This window comes from Nematolebias whitei, chromosome 17, assembly GCF_014905685.2.
Source record: "Nematolebias whitei isolate Nwh7 chromosome 17, NemWhi1, whole genome shotgun sequence".
NCBI lineage: Eukaryota > Metazoa > Chordata > Actinopteri > Cyprinodontiformes > Rivulidae > Nematolebias > Nematolebias whitei.
This window is the reverse complement of record NC_056514.1, coordinates 16,291,852-16,311,327: the sequence shown is the minus strand read 5'-3', so window position 1 is coordinate 16,311,327 and position 19,476 is coordinate 16,291,852. Positions and strand designations below refer to the sequence as shown.

Here is a 19,476-nt window from a genome sequence, read left to right as displayed (position 1 = left end):
GTTAAAAGTATAATTTCTTCAAATGATTGGGTTGACTGGTGGGTTGGTTGAAGTTTAAGGCCACCACTGGCCACCCCCTGGCTCCACCACTGCACCTGGTGGACAAAACAGTTTCCTCCCCCGCCAGGATCCATCATTCTGCGCCGCCTCAGACAAGTAAAAGAAAACACCTGCCTCTCTCCTTACACACAGAGTAACTCCTACTCATTTGAACATCTTACACCAAAAACATAAATGTGAATAATCTCATCTCAAAAACTACAAACGTTCACTTTTCAAATCCTTCAGCGACGGGGGACATCAGCTTTTTATTTCTGGTTATGTTATTTTTCCTCGTAGATTAGCTCAAATTAAACTATGCAAGATAAAAGTTATAATGTTTTTAATTACCCGACACCTAAATGCAAAAGTAGAGCAATAATGTTTTGTGTACCTGTGTCTGTTAGCAAAATATTTCATGAGCCACAGGATTAATTTGAATGAAATTGCAGAAAGTAATCAATTACTGTACATCTGTGTTTGATCAGTTTTTATGGTCAACCTGATTCAAAATGTCTGCTACAGCCAACTGACATTAAAAACCCAACAAGGGCCGAAACTCGGTCAGCTATTGATATAAAACTCAGTGTGGTAGTAGCTGAGAGTTATTTACAATGCAATTTAAACAGGCACCTTGTGACATTGTATGATATTGCTCTTAACTTTATTTTCAATATTTGACCAAATCTGTGTGTTTTCCTGTTTAATTCCAGGTATAAATCTCTTTCTATAGACTTTACACAGCAACACAGAGCATCTGGTTTGTTCATGTGTGTGTCCATACGACTAGAGCCGACTCAGACACAAGGCGTCTCCTCCTTCCTTTCCATCCGTCCACTCCTCATCCCCTCATCCTTCTCAGGACTGGATCTCCATGTGGCTCTTACGGTAACACATAAAGAACATTCTTCTGTCATTACAGATTCAACTATACAGCAGCTCAATTTTTGAATTGTTCTACAGATTTTTCTCTTCATCTCTGCTCTCTTGATCATGATCGGGGAGTTGTGGGCTGTCTTTACTGAGCATGCTCAGTATATCTGTCAGTGCAACCACTGGTTCCAGCTGCTCTTGGGCTTTTTGTTTTGTGCAACGGCTGTCCTGCAGCTCCGCTTCCTGTCTCTTGCTGCTGTGTGCGTTTATGAGGTAACATAAAAACATCTATGGGGTCCAATATCTTTTACTTCTGTAGCGTCATTTCATGTCATGTACCTTTCAGATACAGTCCAAGCAGGAAAACGTCATCAACTTCCATGAAGCTGCCCTTCTGGCAGAAAGGTCCTCTGAGTGTGCTGCCATCTTGCTCTTTCTGCTTGTTCTAAAAGTAACTATGAGCTCTAATTCATCGTTATGCAACGACACAGATTCACAGATTACACACTTAATTGAATGCCTGCTAATCTCTGCTCTTATGTACTCCAGCTTCTGGGACCCTTAAGGTTTGTGCGGAGGTGGGTGATGATAGGCAGAGTTTTGCAGAGAGCCCGGAGGGAACTGGGGGCCATCGCTGTCCTGATGCTGCTCCTCCTCCTGATCTGCACTCACCTTGGAAACATGGTACAAGATGAAATTCTCCGCTAAAAGACATATTCCGGTGTTTGACGTGGCTTTGTTCTTGGTTCAGCTTTTTTCCCAGTCAGTGGAAGGTTTCCTGACAATGAAGCAAAGCAGAGTCTCAGTGATATCAATATTTTGCAACCAGAGGGTGCTCCAAAAGCTCTGCAAGCTCCACCCAGTCCTGGGACCTCTCTATGGGCTACTTGTGTTTGGCAGCAGCTTTTGGCTCCTTGCTAGACTCTGTGGAGCAGTTCTCATCTCTACATATAGGTACAGTATATAATATTCATTTTTTAATGACAGAAAACCTTTCTTAGGTGGTTCCTTTATTAAGATGTTTTGTCTGGTAGTGGTACAAACCAATTTTCAGGGGTTCCCACACTTTTTCAGCATGTAAATACACTGCTCAAAAAAATAAAGGGAACACCTAAACAAAACAGTGCAACTCCAAATCAGTCACACCTTTGTGGAATCAATGTCACCAGTTATGTAGTAACACTTATTGTGAATCAGTTTCACCTGCTGCTGTGCAAATGGAAAACACAACAGGTGGAATGAGAGGCAATCAGCAAGACAACCCCTATAAAAGAGTGATTCTGCAAGTGGTGACCATAGGTCATTTCTCTGTTCGCGTCCTTTCTGGTTGAACTTTTAGTCATTTTGTCAGTGCTGTCATGTATTGGCATCATAAGGCATTTTTTTACAGCCCACTGAAGTTGCTCAAGTAGTGCAGCTAATCCAAGATGGAACATCAATGCAAGCGGTGGCAAGAAGATTTGCTGTGTCTCTCAGCACAGTGTCCAGAGCATGGGATAGGTACCAGGAGACAGGCCAGTACACCAGGAGACATGGAGGGGGCCATAGGAGGGCTACAACCCAGCAGCAGGCCCGCTACCTTGTCCTTTGTGCAAGGAGGAACAGGAGGTCTACTGCCAGGGCTCTACAAAATGACCTCCAGCAGGCCACTAATGTGCATGTTTCCACTCAAACTGTCAGAAACAGACTCCATGAGGGTGGTATGAGGGCCCAACGTCCACATATAGGGCCTGTGCTTACAGCCAAACACAGTGCTGGACAATTGGCGTTTGCTAAGGCACACCAATATTGGCTCCCTGTGCTCTTTCATTAATGAAAGCAGGTTCACACTGAGCACATTTGACAGACGTAACAGTCTGGAGACACCGTGGAGAAAGTTATGCTGCCTGCAACATCCTCCAGCATGACCGCTTTGGTGGTGGGTTATTCATGGTGTGGGGAGGCATTTCTTTGGATGGCTGCACAGCCCTCCATGTGCTAGCCAGAGGTGTCCTGACTTTAATGCCCTCATCATGCAGGAACTACTGACACACTTCAGCCACATGAGGCCTAGCATTGTCATGCATAAGAAGGAACCCAGGGCCTACTGCACCAGCATATGGTCTCACAATGGGTCTGAGGATCTCATCCCGGTACCTTATGACAGTTATGGATAGGGCATTAACAGAGTACTCGAGTAATCTACACATCGATTGCTAGGACCTCTATCGAGGTTAAAAATGTAACATCGAGTAGCCGTAGTGACGTCATATTATGTGACCACCGTATGAACGTAGGGGGCGGTGTTGCACTGTTGCAGGTCACAGAGTATGGTGTAACACCGGGTCCAATCCACCGAACCAGAAACAGCTTCCTCTGACCTTGTTTCACAAACAAAAAGCAAAAAATATTAATCTCTAAACCTATTTAAAAAAAATCTATAAATATATTAATCTCTAAAGCTAAACTTAATCACACCACAGCGGGTGGTGGTGCGGGGTGGTCGACCCCCCCACTGATAAGTTTCATTTTTGATGTGCTGCGTGTTTCTTCACGTTTGCAGTTTAATAATAATAACTAATAGTTTATCTAAAAAAGTTAAATCTGGTCCTCTGGCTTTCTTGGACTGTGAGGTCTCAGTCTCTGATAGAGGACATTTGCAAACTGAGGTGTACCGCAAACCCACCCACACAGACCAGTATTTGCAGTTTGACTCCCATCACCCTTTGGAGCACAAGTTAGGAGTCATCAGGACTCTGTACCACAGAGCAGACAGCATCCCCACTAGCTCAGGAGCCAGGCAGAAGGAGAAATCCCACACAAGACAGGCTCTAGAACAATGTGGATATCCTAACTGGGCCTTCCTGAAAGCAGAGAAGAAACCCAAACAGGACTCCAGTCAGCCAACAGGTGAAAAGGAGGAACCCAGACCCAGACCAGTGGTCATTCCATATGTTGAGGGAGTATCAGAGAAACTGAGACGTTTATTTTCTAAACATAACGTCCCAGTGGCTTTTAAACCCCAAAATACATTACGGCAAAGACTGGTTCATCCCAAAGATCCAGTCCCCCGGCACAAACAGAGCAATGTTGTGTATGCTGTTCAGTGTCAGGAGGGCTGTGATCAGTCTTACATCGGGGAAACTAAACAGCCACTGGCCAAAAGGATGGCCCAGCACAGAAGATCAACATCATCAGGCCAGGACTCTGCGGTCTACACTCATCTCCAGGTCAGAGGTCACTCTTTCAGGGATGAAGATGTTCACATCCTGGACAGAGAGGAACGATGGTTTGAGAGAGGAGTAAAGGAGGCCATCTTTGTGAAAAGAAATCGTCCATCATTAAACAGGGGTGGAGGCCTCCGGGTTCAACTGTCCCCCTCTTACAATGCTGTGATTGCTAGTATCACTCAACCCTCTGTGAATAGTAAACAGCCATCAGTGTGCTAATGATCCATTGTTAGGCTGATGGTCCTTCTTGAGCATGTGATCAGCTGGTTTTGGTTGTCAGCAGCAAAACTGGTTGATCCACCCTGAGACGGTGCTATTTAAGAGACTGAGCTGAATACAGCTCCTCAGACTGAGGAAGTCTCTCGGATGAGAGACGAAACGTTTCTACATTTTTTTGTTGATTTGCTTTGTTTTTTTTTTTTTTTTGAATGTCCAGAGGACCAGATTTAACTTTTTTAGATTTTTCTACCTGGATTATTGAGCATGCATCAGGATAACTAATAGTTTAGTTTTTCCTGTGACTTATTTGCTGTATGATAAATGGCAGGAGTATAATATACGCTCCCAATGCTTTGTTGGTCTTTTTTTTGTAAATAATTAACTTTTTTGGGGTTTTTATTTATTTATTTATTTTTGTATCTTGAGATCTATGACGTCATCAAATACTCGAGTTCTACTCGGGTTTTATTATGTTAATGTCGAGTTTAAAAATTATATACTCGTTCAACCCCTAGTTATGGACTGGCCTGCCCGTTCCCCAGACCTGAATCCAATTGAGCACTTCTGTGACATCATGTTTCGGTCAATCCACCAAGGCCACATTGCACCACAGACTGTTCAGGAGCTAACTGATGCTTTAATCCAGGTCTGGGAAGAGATCCCTCAGTAGAACATCCGCCGTCTCATCAGGAGCATGCCCAGGCATTGTTGGGAGGCTATACAGGCATGTGGAGGCCACACACACACTACTGAGCCTCATTTAGACTTGTCTTCAGGAATATTCACTGACACTGAATCAGCCTGTCATGTTATTTTCCACTTTCATATTGAGTATGAATCCAAATCCAGATCTCCATGGTGTAAACATTTTGATTTACATTGATAATTTTTGTGTTATTTTCTTCTCAATCAATTCCACTGTGCTAATAATAAAGTTTTGTCAATGAGAATATTTAATTAAATGAGGTCTAGGATGTGGTATGTTAGTGTTCCCTTTAATTTTGTGAGCAGTGGATATAAGCTACTTTTAAAATGACCAAGTCAAAGTGATCTACCTACTATAAAAATACAAAACATATACTAATTTATAAACATAATAAGTATTCTAAAAAAGTAAAGTTTGGTCTTCTGAACAGGTTCAAAAAATTGTAGAACCATTTCATCTTTCATCCAAAAGGTTTCTTCAGTCTGAGGAGCTGTATTCAATTTAATTCAATTCAGTTTATTTATATAGCACCAAATCACAACAAAGTTGTCTCAGGGCACTTTACAGGAACATTCACATACATAGAAAAAACAATTAGTAAAGTTCTCTATCTAAGGAAACCGGCAGACACACTGAACATTCGTTGCAGTCTCCCATCCTGAGTGAGCACAATGGCAACAGATCAAACCTCCAGTAGAACCAGGCTCAGGACAAGCGGTCATCTGCTTTGACCGTTTGGTCATTATTCAACTCAGTCTTATACATAGCACCCTCTCATAGTGGATCAACCAGAGATGAGACTGAGATGAGAGGGTGCTATGTATAAGACTGAGCTGAACACAGCTCCTCAGACTGAAGAAGTCTTTTGGATGAAAGACAAAACATATCCACAATTTTTTGTTTTTTAAACCCATCCAGAGGACCAGACTTAACTTTTTTTAAATTTTTCTACCTGGATTATTGAGCATGCATCAGGATATATTAAGTATTCTTTATTTGTACAATATATGTTGACGTACCTTGTAAAACTGCATGAAGCTACATTGTGCATTACAATTCTGTACATTTTTTGTCATGACCTGACACTGATAACTTGTACTGAAGGGACTCAGCCAGGGATGCATAGTCTGGACAGTAGCTGCTGATAGTCAGCCTCAAGCACACTTCCAAATGATCATCAGTTATGGTGAAATGCTATTTGGACTTAATGATCTTCATGTGGGAAAAGACTGACTCACATAAATAAGAGGAGCCAAATAATGCAGTCAGGAGGCAACATAGTTCCTCATGTTGGGGTACTTTTCCTCTGTGAGTAAATTTCAGAACTGTCCATGAGCCCTGGCCTTGAGCTGAATGTCAGCTTGTAGTGTGAAAATCTCATCCTCCACTCCAGAAAAGTTTACTTGAAACAGTGTTTCAGTCTTTGATGCCGGTGAAGCAACCTCAGCATCTTCCCGAAAAGAGTAGCACATGAATGTAGTGATTGGCTTCAGTAAAACATGTCTTGAAAGTACCAACAGTTCATGATCATCTTATCACCAGCAAACTGATTTTTCCCCCACTATGAGAGTGTGGTATTTGTGGAACTCCAGTTTGTTTGTGACTTCTCCGAGTGAAGAAGTCTTTCGGATGAAGGACGAAATGTTTCAGCAAAAAAAAAAAAAAAAGAGCAGAAATCATCCAGGTGACCTGACTGAACATTGTTGGAAGTCTTGAAAGTGTTTGTCAAACTCTGACAGACAGTTCTCATTCTGCTCTGTGTAACGTGCACCGTCACGTTGCACACACGACTTCCCTTGTGTCTCCAGCTCTGACATGAAGTTCTTGACGTTTGCCAAATCACGGCACCGCAGCTTCGTGTTGCACTGAGCTGATCATATCAATCACAACAAAGTTCATGCTCAATAATCCAGGTATAAAATACAACATTTTTCAGTCAGGTCGTCTGGACAGTTTCTTTTTTTGTGCTGGAACATTTCGCCTTCGATCCGGAAGGCTTCATCAGTCAAGGAAACACACAACAAAACTAATTATTCCCCCAACAGCTTACTCCAAAGTGGAACAAACCAGTTCTGCTTGTGATAAGATGGTCTCTTTCATATCAGTCACAGTTTTGTTGTTTCCTTGCAGCTCTACATTGAAGTCATTCAACATGTTGGTCAGATCAGTTAGAAATGCTAAACTGGAGGCTAACTAGGCAACTTGGGAGCTTGCTAGTTTTTTTGCGCTGTTGTATACACATGCGTGGTGACCCATATGTCAGAAAATGTCAGGTCTCTGATTGGCTGCCCTGTATGTCAATCAAATTCATAGTGAGAATGGATTATAGGCTGACATCTATTTTTTGAATGCCTTGCGATCTACTCATATTATTTTTGTGATCGATCAACCGGTTGATCAGGATCGACTGGTTGACCACGAGCGACATATTGGGCATCCCTGCTTAGATATTTGGCAAAGTTTTAACTATTTCAGTATTTGCTAAGATTATCTTTGGCATTCATCTTGAATGGGATTGACTAAAAAGGTTAATCAGTTGTATACACATATTTCATTACAATTCATACACTGCTTCAAAATACGTTTCTGACAGAAATAGGCAAAGGCAAAATTACCCGCTGCCCATGAAAGGTGGGGGCTAACACTCATTATTGACTGTTAGCATCATCCTTATGGGGTTAAAGCTCTTGTACCAATTTATGTATAAGATACAATAAGATAGAACTTTATTGATCCCACAGGAAATTGTTTGTCTTCTAAAGAAAAACTTGTGCTAAATGTTTAAATACTAGACATGTTTTATTTTTCAGAGTGCCATGAGAGTTTGTAACTTATTGTGTCCTAAAGGGTAAAGCAGGCTGAGCTGTTTCGTCTGACCATGGACCCCCAGGACTATGAAATGGTGGAGTTTTTCATCAAGAGACTCAAGCTGTGGATGGGACTCACTAAGGCCAAACAGGTAGAACCGTGTAGTCGTTTTCTGAACAAGAGTCATGACAGGGAGTTGCTAACCCTGCTAATTCTTTTCTCTGTTTAGTTCAGGCACAGGGTGAAGTTTGAAGGCATGGACGTCCCTTCTTCTAGATCTTCACAGGAGTCTTGTTTCTCTAGTGTTTCCTCTATCCTTCTATCCTCTCGCTCTCCATCTTCATCACCCTCAGTTTCATCCCCCCATCTGCTGTCCTCGGTCCTCTCCATAAGGTCTGAGGAATTGCCACTTTCCAAGTCAAAGATAGAAGCTCAGCCCTTCCTGGACAGCCTGGAACCTATTGTCACTACCCTGCTATCTCGTTTTGATCGAGTCAACCAGTTAACGGAAGAAATTTATAATCTGGAAATTCAGCTAGAGGAAGCTCAAGACAGGAGAAAAAATAAAACAAGTGACAGCGAGAAAAAAGAAACAAAACTTGGAGCATTTGAAAAGCCAAAAGAAGCAGGAGAAGAAAGAGCAACGGGAGAAGTTAGATGCAGAAAGATTGGTCTTTTTTATCCAAAAGCACGACTTTCATGTCCGTCCTTCTATCCCACTTCTTCCACTGCTGCTTCATTGTGCAGTTTTCCCCGTGCACGTAATTCCTACTCTGAATGTGAATCTGTACCATTTCGGCCTGAGCAGTCCAGCTGCACAAGTTCTTTAGGTGTTACTATACCCATACCTGCAGCAAGTTACTGTACTGTATCAGATTCCACCATCCAGTTTCCCAGAAGGAGAGCATGGCATTCTGGGAGCTCTCATTCAGCTGATGCTGCTCAGAGGGCCTCCCAGTCCTTAGGAGTGCCACCAAACGGTAGAGAAAATTTAGCATTCACAAATGTCAGACCCGGAGGTGAAGCCCAGGAACAAGGGTATATCTGGAAAGGGCTTCCACTGAAGAGAAAGGCTTGGATCTTTGAGGAACTAGAAACTGAAGAAGATCCTGTTTTCACGCTAGAAGAAACTCAATATCTCAACCAATAAAGGAATTTGTTTTGAATTAGAGTCACTGCTTTTACTGGTTTTCATTATTGGCTACAATTTGGCAAACAACTGGACTGTAGATTTTTTTTTTCGGCAAAGCTGTAAATTTCATGATGCAACATTTTTCCATTGTAGTGATTAAGTTTTCTACCTGGTGGAGTGACAGTTACAGGTCTGATTAACACATGTGGATTAGTTTATTTATTGAATATATACTTCGTCTTCTGGGGTTCTCAAAAAAAGATACAGACATAAACTATGTGTACTTGGATTTTGTTATCTTTTAGAACCTTTTCTTGTTCTTATGTGGTCCAATGCTTTAGGATTAGGCATGTAATGGTTTGATTAGGCTTGGAGTCTAGGTCAGGGTACAGAAGTGAACAGAAGTTATTACAATAACCTGATAAGGATGGAAATTCAAATCTGTGTTTTAATGCTTCTATTGATAAAAAGTTACTTAGGCTGCATACAGCCACTGGTATCTTTTAATAAAATGGACATATTTCTGTGCTTTATAGTAGTACTGTAGATGTAGGAACCTACAGGTGAACAATGAAGTGACAAATTAGTCGAGAAGTTTTCCACCAAAGTAATATACTGTTTGTGAATGTATTTTGTTTGTGCCATAAAACATTGATGGTATAAGAATCAACATGTGTCATGGCACCCATGTGACAAACCCTCGCATCTTTTAATTAGATTTAGTAAATGACGTAGGGTATGCATATTAATGTGTAATTCTAACTCAATGCATGTTTTGGGGAACTTTACAAACCTGATTTATCCTGTGTTTATTTGGTTCTTTTATTTTGTTCTGTTCACTAACTGAGGGGGCGGAGCCATGAACATGCCTCAACAGGCCTGTCAACGCCACTTGTTATTAAAGTTTCTGTTGTCAGTCACGTTGAGGTGATTCCCTTTATGAAACACATTCTGTTAATCTACAGGAGCAGGGTTTACATTGTCTAACCCAAGTTTAGAAACTGGGATATGAAATAATTATCCAATTGCACCTCTTCCTGCAGTTAACTCAAAATGTACCCCTCTTTTACTGTACATAATTAGGAATCAATGAACTTCTTTGTCTTGTAAGATGTCATTGTACTTCAAGGTTTTCATAAAATAAAAATAATAGTGATTACTCTATGTGGAGATGATTTCCATTGTCTGAAAGGTGAGAGTTGTTTCCTGCATGTTGGTCACTTGGTACGAGGAAGTTTCATTGGAGTCAGACAAAACAAACCTGAATAACAAGCAGGTTGTTGGCCTCAGCGTATCGTGCCGTTTCTCCTCCCACAAAAATCAGGAAATCACTTTGTGTTGTGGTCCAGTACTGCACTGCATATTTAAATTGAAATAATTCAGGCAGAGGGTTGGAGCACCTTGGCAGGGTCGGTGAGTTTCCTCTAAACTGTTGACCTTAATTTATAGAACTTTTTTCATTTAGATCACTTTATTGAGGCTTCATATCCTTGTGTTTATAAGAGTTTTAAAATGTCAGCAGACAAAAAGAAAAGGAAAGATAAAAGCTATGAGCAGCTATGACTGGATGTCTCAGCTGCCGGTTGAACTTCATACCATTCCTCTCTATCAACTGGCCATACCAGGTAAGAAACCATCAACAGGATAACCACTGCAGTCTGTCTCTCAGGTGGGGGTTTGTATTTATCCACAACATATCTTTCTTTTACAGTGTAGAAAAAAATAATAATTTTGTTTTCAGAATTGTGAAAATATATTTCTTTTCTCTAACAAGAGTCAGGTCCTCTGGATGGATTCTTCTTTACCAAATCAGTACAAATAACAAATGAAGAATCTGTCCAGAGGACCTGACTGAACTTGTTAAATTTATCTACCTGGATTATTGAGCTGCATCAGGATATACTGTATGTATTTTAATTTACTCAAAAACCAAAAAGGTAGTACAATATATATTTCCATCTCATTTTATTTATAGTAGAAAGTCATGCCTAATATTTTGTTTAAATTTCAGTGAAATCTTTACCAGACACAAATTTTAACTTCTTGTTTTGTCATTAAATAATCACAAATGCTCAATAACTATTAGGAAATAGTGAATAATGACACATTTAACCATTCAATAATCATTTAATTAATAATTCAAGACACATTTAATCCATAAATGGTGCTAATTATAATTATTAACTTTCTTCGGGCAACCTTTCCAAAAGCCACACGTTTATCATTTTTCTAAATGTCCAGTTATGAACTTTAACTTTTGACACGCTCGCTGAAGTTTACAGGGTCTGGGCTCTTAAAAGGCTTAAACATTTCTGGGGTCATTGCACAGTCTGACTTTGGGGTGAATTTGCTGGAACACTCACTCATGGAAATAGTAACCATTATTTTAGTAGATAATGGACTCCAAGTTAAGTTAACGACCTTTAACCCTTCCCAGATTGATAGGCAGAAACAGTGGCTTTTCCAAGGTCATTACTGATACCTTTCCATCTTGGCATTGGGTTAAAACATACCTGTATGCTTCAGAGCAGCAAGCTGACATAACTCTTGTTTTTAGATATGATCACACTGAGGATGATCAGTTTCTGCAAACCTGAGGTTAAACCCTTGGTAAAGACCAAATTATAAAATACTTTATTCAAATACATAATTTAATCATAAAGTACAAAACGGTGGACTTTCTTGTTCTCATGACTGTAACATAGACTAGTCTAACTTTTCATGCTCATCTCAGGATGAAGCTTTTGTTAAATAATGGCCATAAAAAGAAGAATTCAACACTGACCATAAGCTAAACTATGAAACAAACAACATCACATAACAGAAAGAAAGAAAGGAGATGGTTATGACCTGCAAAATTAGTCTCTCTTAAAAATATGCTTTGATGATTTAAAGCTGATGCCAGTCAAAATTAAATTAAAAATCTTGGAAAAAACTGCTCGTCTCAAAGAAGTTTTAAAAAATGGCACATTGCTGTCACTCCTGACTGCTTCATGAACCACTGAGGCTGCGGAACCAAAAGGTCTGAACATCCGGAGAGATGATCACATAAAATGTTTAAAAATACATTTGAGATCAGACGCGTTCTTTTTTTCGGCTGCTCCCCTCTTCAGGGGTCGCCACGTTGAACTAACTCGCACAAAGACTTGGGGGTTTTTACGTTTTATGTTGTTTTTACCTTCCTGACAACCACAGACACCGAGTGGAGCAGAGAGCTGCTGTCTAGGGCGCCTGGAGGGAGCAGATGGTGGGGGTTGAGGGCCAAATGAGGGTGGAGGCAGGTGTGGATGTTTCATCTTCCTCACCCACATTTTGATTTCAGTTGGGGGAGTTGAACCGGCAACCTTCCGATCACAGGCCCACCTTGTCTCTGCACCACCGCTCCACTAAATTAGACAACGTCACATTTTCTAAATTCGTCATGTGCAGTTCCTTCAGATTCTTCAGTCTTGAACAAAAAAAACTTAATCTTTTTGTGCAAGGCGTTGTGGTCTTGGCCCAACTTTAGTTTGAAAGATGTGTTTTTCTCTGCATTAATTATCACCTGTGTGTTTCTGTTCTTCCTAGGAAGCCATGATGCAATGAGCTACGACCTAGACATCAACTCCAAAATCATAGAGCCAGCAAGGCTCACAAGATACAGCAAGATCTGTTGTTTGCGTAGAATACTCCGCCGGTGGGCAGCCACTCAGGTGGGGGGTGGGTGGAGGGGGGACGGTGCAGTCACTTTAAGTGTTTAAATGGTGAAAGAGGGGAGGGGGACTGAACTTGTGTTGGCTTTAATCACAGGAGGTGACCATCACAGAACAACTGAACGCAGGGGTTCGCTACTTCGATCTGAGGATTGCTCGCAAACCCGACGACACTAACCCCACCAGACTTTACTTCCACCATGGACTGTACACTCGGACCGATGTGGAGGTGAGGATACCTGAACCCACAGCAGCAAACTCAGACAGGAAACTAATCAATAAATATTAACCCATTTAGAGGCATTCTATGTGGATAATGGACCCCAGCCAACACAAAAATGCCTATAACTGACAAATATTTGAAGCACTACACATTACACAAGGCTTGCGTATATAAATGTTGGCATTGCCAGTTGGAACTTCTTCTGTTTGTCTGTTATCAAAGTATCTTCTGAGCCCCTGGATAGATGTTATTGAACCCTTCAGAAGATAACTGGATCTACATCTAGAACTCTTTAACATTAGGAGTCAACCCAATTCAAGATGGCTGCCGTAGCCAATCAACATCAGGTAGCACATAAATGGCTGTACCTCAGTCAGTTTTACACAAAATGAGCTCGAGTTTGACGTAGTAGCTGAGTCACTCCAATCATATTTTCACGATTTAGTGTAAAATTTAAAGTTGAACTGAAGAAACTTTAGCTCCGTCATTTCTCAACTTCAGTTTAAGAGTCTGGCATAAATCGTGGTGGGCAACATCAAACAAAACTTGGTCTTTAATTTTCAAATTAGTAAAATAACACACAAAGCTCTCAACAACCTAGCTCCAGCTTATATTACAGATATTATCATTCCATACTTTCCTAACAGAACATTTCGCTCTCAGTCTGCAGGTTTACTTGTGGTTCCTAGAGTCACCAAAAGCAGAATGAGAGGCAGAGCTTTCAGTTTTCAGGCTCCTCTCTTGTGGAACCAACTTCCAGTTTCTGTCTGTGAGGCTGACACATTGTCCAGTTTTAAGTCTTTCCTTTTTGATAAATCCTATAGTTAGGGGTGGCTTGGTTTCCTGAGCTATCCCTTAGTTATGCTGTTATAGGCTTAGACAAACTGACCACATTTCCTCTCTCTGCTGCTGTCTTTACTTACTCTACTCTACCTGTTTGTATTTGTAATTATTACTATCCTAACATGTTTTTATCTTTCCTCCTATAGAAAATACATCTGGACCTGTCATTCTGTGTTTCTCGGTTTCTACTTCTCCTCTCAAACCCAACCAACTGAAGCAGATGCCACTTGTCCTGAGCCTGGTCCTGATGGAGGTTTCTTCCTGTTAAAAGGGAGTTTTTCCTTTCCACTGTCTCCTTTGTGCTTGCTCAGGATGGGAGACTGTGATGAAGGGAAGAGTCAACACAATCTACTTCCTCCTTAGATAAAGACCTTTTACTAATTTACTTCTATAAAGTATGTGAATGTTTTTGTACAGTTTCCTGAGATGACTTCTGTTGGGACTTGGATCTACAGAAATAAACTGAATTGATTTGAATTAAAAATCAATAACGCATAGAAGCTTCTGTAGTTGTATTTAATTATATTATATTTTTATTACTTTTGTGATCAGACTGGTCTGAAGAGAATAAATGTGTGGGCAGAGAAGCACCCGAAAGAAGTCATCATCTTATCTTTATCCCACTTCTACGGCTTTGACAAAACAAATGAAGCAAATCTCCACAACCACCTCATCCAATTTATCAAGGACTTGTTTGGAACAAGACTTTTGCTCTCAATGGTAAGGTCTTTTAAAATGTTTTTATTAATAATATAACCTGATGAAAGTTACATGGATTTTTTCAACATTAAATAACGTTCAAAAGAGATTCTTCCTGTGCGTCCTTACAGACCAACCCCACCCTGAAGAGCTGCTGGGAAAAAGGCAAAAACGTAATTGTTTCATACGATCATTCAGAACATCAACGGCATGCCCTGTGGCAGAGTATAACATATTTCTATGGCAACACTATGGACCGTGCAAAAATAAAATCCAAACTCCAAGATGCTTTGGAGAAGAAAAGACCCTCCGACTGTAAGCATTCTCAGTCCATGAAGCTTCTTCTTACCTTCTGGAGGTAGAACTTGGTGTGGTTGTAGCTGAGAGTCACCATCAACACATTCTCCGAGTGCTATCTCTTCTTACAAAATCTCACAGTGTTGCATTTACTGTCAGCCAAGAAAATGGTAAAATGGAGCAAAGTTATGTGTGCTTTGAAATGATGGCATTTTATTGTTGGGGACTGCCTTTGCCCATTATTATCCACCTGAAAAGCATCTTATCAACTTTAATGCGGCCCAAACTGCAACATGTCCCCCAAATGTTATATCAAAATGACCGGCTCAGCACTGTCATGTGTGCTATTACGTTTATTGGCGTTTTGAGTTACCACGGTGATGTAATTTACAAACAAAGACGCCATTTTTCTCATTGAAAAACACTGACAGAACTCTTCACAGCACTAACTAGCTATACTACATTGCCAAAAGTATTTGCTCACCTGCCTTGACTCACATATGAGCTTAAGTGACATCCCATTTCTAATCCATAGGGTTCAATATGACGTTGGTCCACCCTTTGCAGCTAGAACAGCTTCAACTCTTCTGGGAAGGCTGTCCACAAGTTTAGGAGTGTGTTTATGGGAATTTTTGACCATTCTTCCAGAAGAGCATTTGTGAGGTCACATACTGATGTTGGACGAGAAGGCCTGGCTCTCAGTCTTCGCTCTAATTCATCCCAAAGGTGTTCTATCGAACTGAGGTCAGGACTCTGTGCAGGCCAGTCAATTTCATCCACACCAGACTCTTCCATCCATGTCTTTATGGAACTGCTTTGTGCACTGGTGCACAGTCATGTTGGAAGAGGAAGGGGCCAGCTCCAAACTGTTCCCACAAAGTTGGGGACATGGAATTGTCCAAAATGTCTTGGTATGCTGAAGCAGTCAGAGTTCCTTTCACTGGAACTAAGGGGCCAAGCCCAGCTCCTGAAGAACAACCCCACACCTTAATCCCCCTCCACCAAACTTTACACTTGGCACAGTGCAGTCAGATTAGTACTGTTCTCCTGGCAACCGCCAAACCCAGACTCGTCCGTCAGATTGCCAGATGGAGAAACCTGATTCGTCACTCCAGAGAACGCGCCTCCACTGCTCTAGAGTCCAGTGGCGGCGTGCTTTACAGCACTGCATCTGACACTTTGCATTGCACTTGGTGATGCATGGCTCGGATGCAGCTGCTCGACCATGGACCCATTCCATGAAGCTCTCTGTGCACTGTTCCTGAGCTAATCTGAAGGCCACATGAAGTTTGGAGGTCTATAGTGATTGACTCTGCAGAAAGTGGGTGACCTCTTCGCACTATGCACTTCAGCATCCGCTGACCCCACTCCGTCAGTTTACGTGGCCTACCACTTCGTGGCTGAGTTGCTGTTGTTCCCAAACACTTCCAGTTTCTTATAATACAGCTGACAGTTGACTGAGGAATATTTAGGAGCAAGGATTTGTTGCACAGGTGGCGTCCTATCAGTTCCACGCTGGAATTCACTGAGCTCCCGAGAGCGACCCATTCTTTCACAAATGTTTGTAAAAACAGTCTGCATGCCTAGGTGCTTCATTTTATACACCTGTGGCCATGGAAGTGATTGGAACACCTGATTCTGATCATTTGGATAGGTGAGCAAATACTTTTGGCAGTGTAGTATATGTTTACATGGGCATAAGTAATCAGCTTAAACGGCCATTCGTAATAAAAATGTGTCATGTAAACATCCCATTCAAATTATTTTTTGTTTATTCAGCACAATCTGGAAGAATTTGTAATCAGAACAAAATGGGTGGTTTACGTCAATTCATAAACCGAATGGTGCACATGTAAACTGTTTAATTTTTTCCTAATGTGAAAAACTGACATGACTGCACATGTGCGACCTATGTAATTTCTGTCTGGCTAATGCGAATAATATTAGCATGTTGGGGAAGTAAAACTGGTCGGTGAGCGACACAACATTTCTTCTAGAAACTTTGAAAGAGCTCAAAATAATCTGTATCACCTGTAGCTCAGTCAGGGAGTGCAGTAACGTCTCCACCGTCATTAGAACCTGTCGCGGGTCCATTTTGGACGTTCAGCTTTGTTTACCTTCATCCCAGAAGTAAACCGGAAGTAGAACTTCTTCTTCTATGTTTTTTAAGGAGAGTTTACCACTCTGCACATGTCAGTACTTCTGTTCAGAACAAAGCCCTCTGCATGTAAACGCTCGTCATGAACGGATTGTGCCCATGAAAACGATACATTTGAATTATTTAATCTGAAAACATTTCAATCCGGTCAAAAATTGTGCACATGTAAACATAGCTAATGAGAGGGGTGGTTTATGCCAATTCATAATCCAAATGGTGTGCATGTAAACACTTAATCTGATCATTTTATTCTGATCGTGGAAATCTGACCTGACTGCGCATGTGCGACCTGTCAACCTCACGTATTTCCACCTGGCTACGTGCTAATATGCCGGGGAAGCAAAACTGGTCGGTGAGCGACAACATTTCTACTAGAAACTTTGAAAGAGCTCAAAATGATCTGTATCACCTGTAGCTCAATCAGGGAGTGCAGTAGCGTCTTCACAGTCATTGGAGGTCACGTGACCTAAGCTACGTTTACATGCGCAAAATTCTTTGATCAGATTGAAATGTTTTCAGATTAAATAATCCAAATGTATTGTTTACATGGGCACAATCTGTTCATGACGAGCGTTTACATGCAGCGGGCTTTTATTCTGAATAATAGCACTGACATGTGCAGAGTGGTAAACTCTCTTAAAACAACACAGAAGAAGAAGTTCTACTTCCGGTTTACTTCCGGGTTGAACGTAAACAAACCTGAGCACCCAAAATGGACTCGCACCAGGTTTTAATGACGGTGGAGACGTTACTGCACTCCCTGACAGGCGATGCAGATCATTTTGAGCTCTTTCAAAGTTTCTAGTAGAAATGATGTCGCTCACCAAACAGTTTTACGGCCTGACATATTAGCATCTAGCCAGGTGGAAATACAAGAGGTTGACATAGGTTGCATATGTGCAGTCAGGTCAGTTTTCCACAATAGGAAAAAAAAGAAGAGATTAAGTGTTTACATGCACACCATTCGGATTATGAATTGGCATAAACCACCCCTCTCATTCAGATTATAAATTCCTTTGGATCGAGCTGAATCAACCAAGAATAATCCAAATGGGGCGTTTACATGATGCATTTTCATTCCAAATGGCCGTTTAATCCGATTACTTATGTCCATGTAAACATAGCTCTAGAGTGAAGAGGTCCCTGAACAAAACACTGATTAACTTATGGAGCCATTTTGGTTCAAGATGGCTGCCACAGCTGCCTCAGCAAACACAAAATGTGACTATAACTCGGTCATTGTTTGAGATACTGAGCTGAACTTTAGTACGGTCGTAGCCAAGAGCGAGTTGTTATACATTTCTAATGCAAATGAATAATCCAAAATGGCTGTCTTAGTTAAAAAAAAAAAAAAAAAAAAAAAAAAGATAAATCAGCTATTTTAAAAGCTACTGAGTTAAAGTTTGGTGTGGTGGTAGCGGACAGCGATGCACAACACATTCTGAATTCAGATCTAAAAATTCAAGATGGCTGCCGAAGCTAATTTCAAATGGATATAACTCTGATGTTTTTAGAGCTATTTAGCTGTAATTTGCTCTACTGGTAGCTGAGAACGATCCCTAATAAACTCTGAGTGCAAACCAAAAATCCAAAATGGCAGCTTGAGCTTAAAAGGAAAAGCACTTATAATCAGCCATTTTTAGAGGTATTAAGCTGAAGTTTTGGTGTGCAGGTAGCTGAGAGCAAACCAACACTTAGTACCGTCAAATCGAAAATTTTAAATGGCCGCAACGTGGCGGTCCTCGTCAAAGTGTCTCCAGGAACTATCTAGTTAATGTTGTTGTTATCTGCAGATTTCTTCGTGTGTGGCTTGAATCCGACCCTACCTCATGATGTCAGGATCCTGAAGTACGTCCTCCGGCTGTGCGACAGCTTCCCTAAAGTCATCCGAAGGGGTCTGTGGAAGCTGCTGCCGTGGGTCAACCAGCAGCACCAAAAAACTCCCATGAACATCGTCGCCTCCGACGTGGTGACGAGAGACGGCTTCGTCGCAACCATCGTGAAGCTGAACTTGAAACACGCCGAGAAGAAATGAAAATATGACGCTCTGCTTTAGTTTGATTGTGAAGAGTCGCCGTTTGTGCACACGAAGGCGTCATCGGCAAATATCTGGGTCCTAATAAGATTGTTTGTGCTTATTGTTAATGATTTTCTTTAAATAGAAGTTATGCATAATAGCTTTGCTTCCATAAACATCACAGATATATAAAAATCTACATTTCCGCAAGCATTAATTTCAGGGGAGGTCTAACGGTTTTGCCTACTGTGTGTCTGTTAGCAAAATATTCCATGAACCACTGGATGGATTTTAATGAAATTCTCAAAATGTAATGCTTGGATGTACTTTTAGTCAACTTGATTCAAGATGGCTGCCACAGCCAACTGATCTTAGGAAACACCAAAGTGGTTATAACTCTGTCAGTTTAACAGATGTTGAGCTACAGTGAGGAAAATAAGTATTTGAACACCCTGCGACTTTGCAAGTTCTCCCACTTAGAAATCATGGAGGGATCTGAAATTTTCATCTTAGGTGCATGTCCACTGTGAGAGACATGATCTAAATGCATGTCCACTGTGA

General features: G+C 41.1%; 2 protein-coding genes across 2 annotated transcripts in view; both read left to right on the top strand.

Annotated features, from left to right (window-relative positions):
* The window catches only part of pkd1b (polycystic kidney disease 1b), a 44,135-nt gene extending 35,131 nt beyond the window's left edge, over positions 1-9,004 (top strand). Inside the window, 7 exon segments of the mRNA XM_037691604.1 lie at positions 753-927; positions 1,003-1,185; positions 1,232-1,363; positions 1,462-1,596; positions 1,664-1,866; positions 7,894-8,005; positions 8,084-9,004. Coding sequence (XP_037547532.1) covers positions 753-927; positions 1,003-1,185; positions 1,232-1,363; positions 1,462-1,596; positions 1,664-1,866; positions 7,894-8,005; positions 8,084-9,004 — 1,861 coding nt within the window.
* A 1,519-nt stretch (positions 9,005-10,523) lies between these two features.
* On the top strand, positions 10,524-18,961 carry LOC119423631 (PI-PLC X domain-containing protein 1-like). Its single transcript, XM_037691036.1, has 6 exons — positions 10,524-10,611; positions 12,554-12,678; positions 12,776-12,907; positions 14,297-14,464; positions 14,575-14,758; positions 18,692-18,961. The coding sequence occupies exons 1-6, from the start codon at positions 10,536-10,538 to the stop codon at positions 18,931-18,933; spliced, it is 927 nt and encodes a 308-aa protein (XP_037546964.1). The 5' UTR covers positions 10,524-10,535; the 3' UTR covers positions 18,934-18,961.
* Positions 18,962-19,476: the final 515 nt, after the last annotated feature.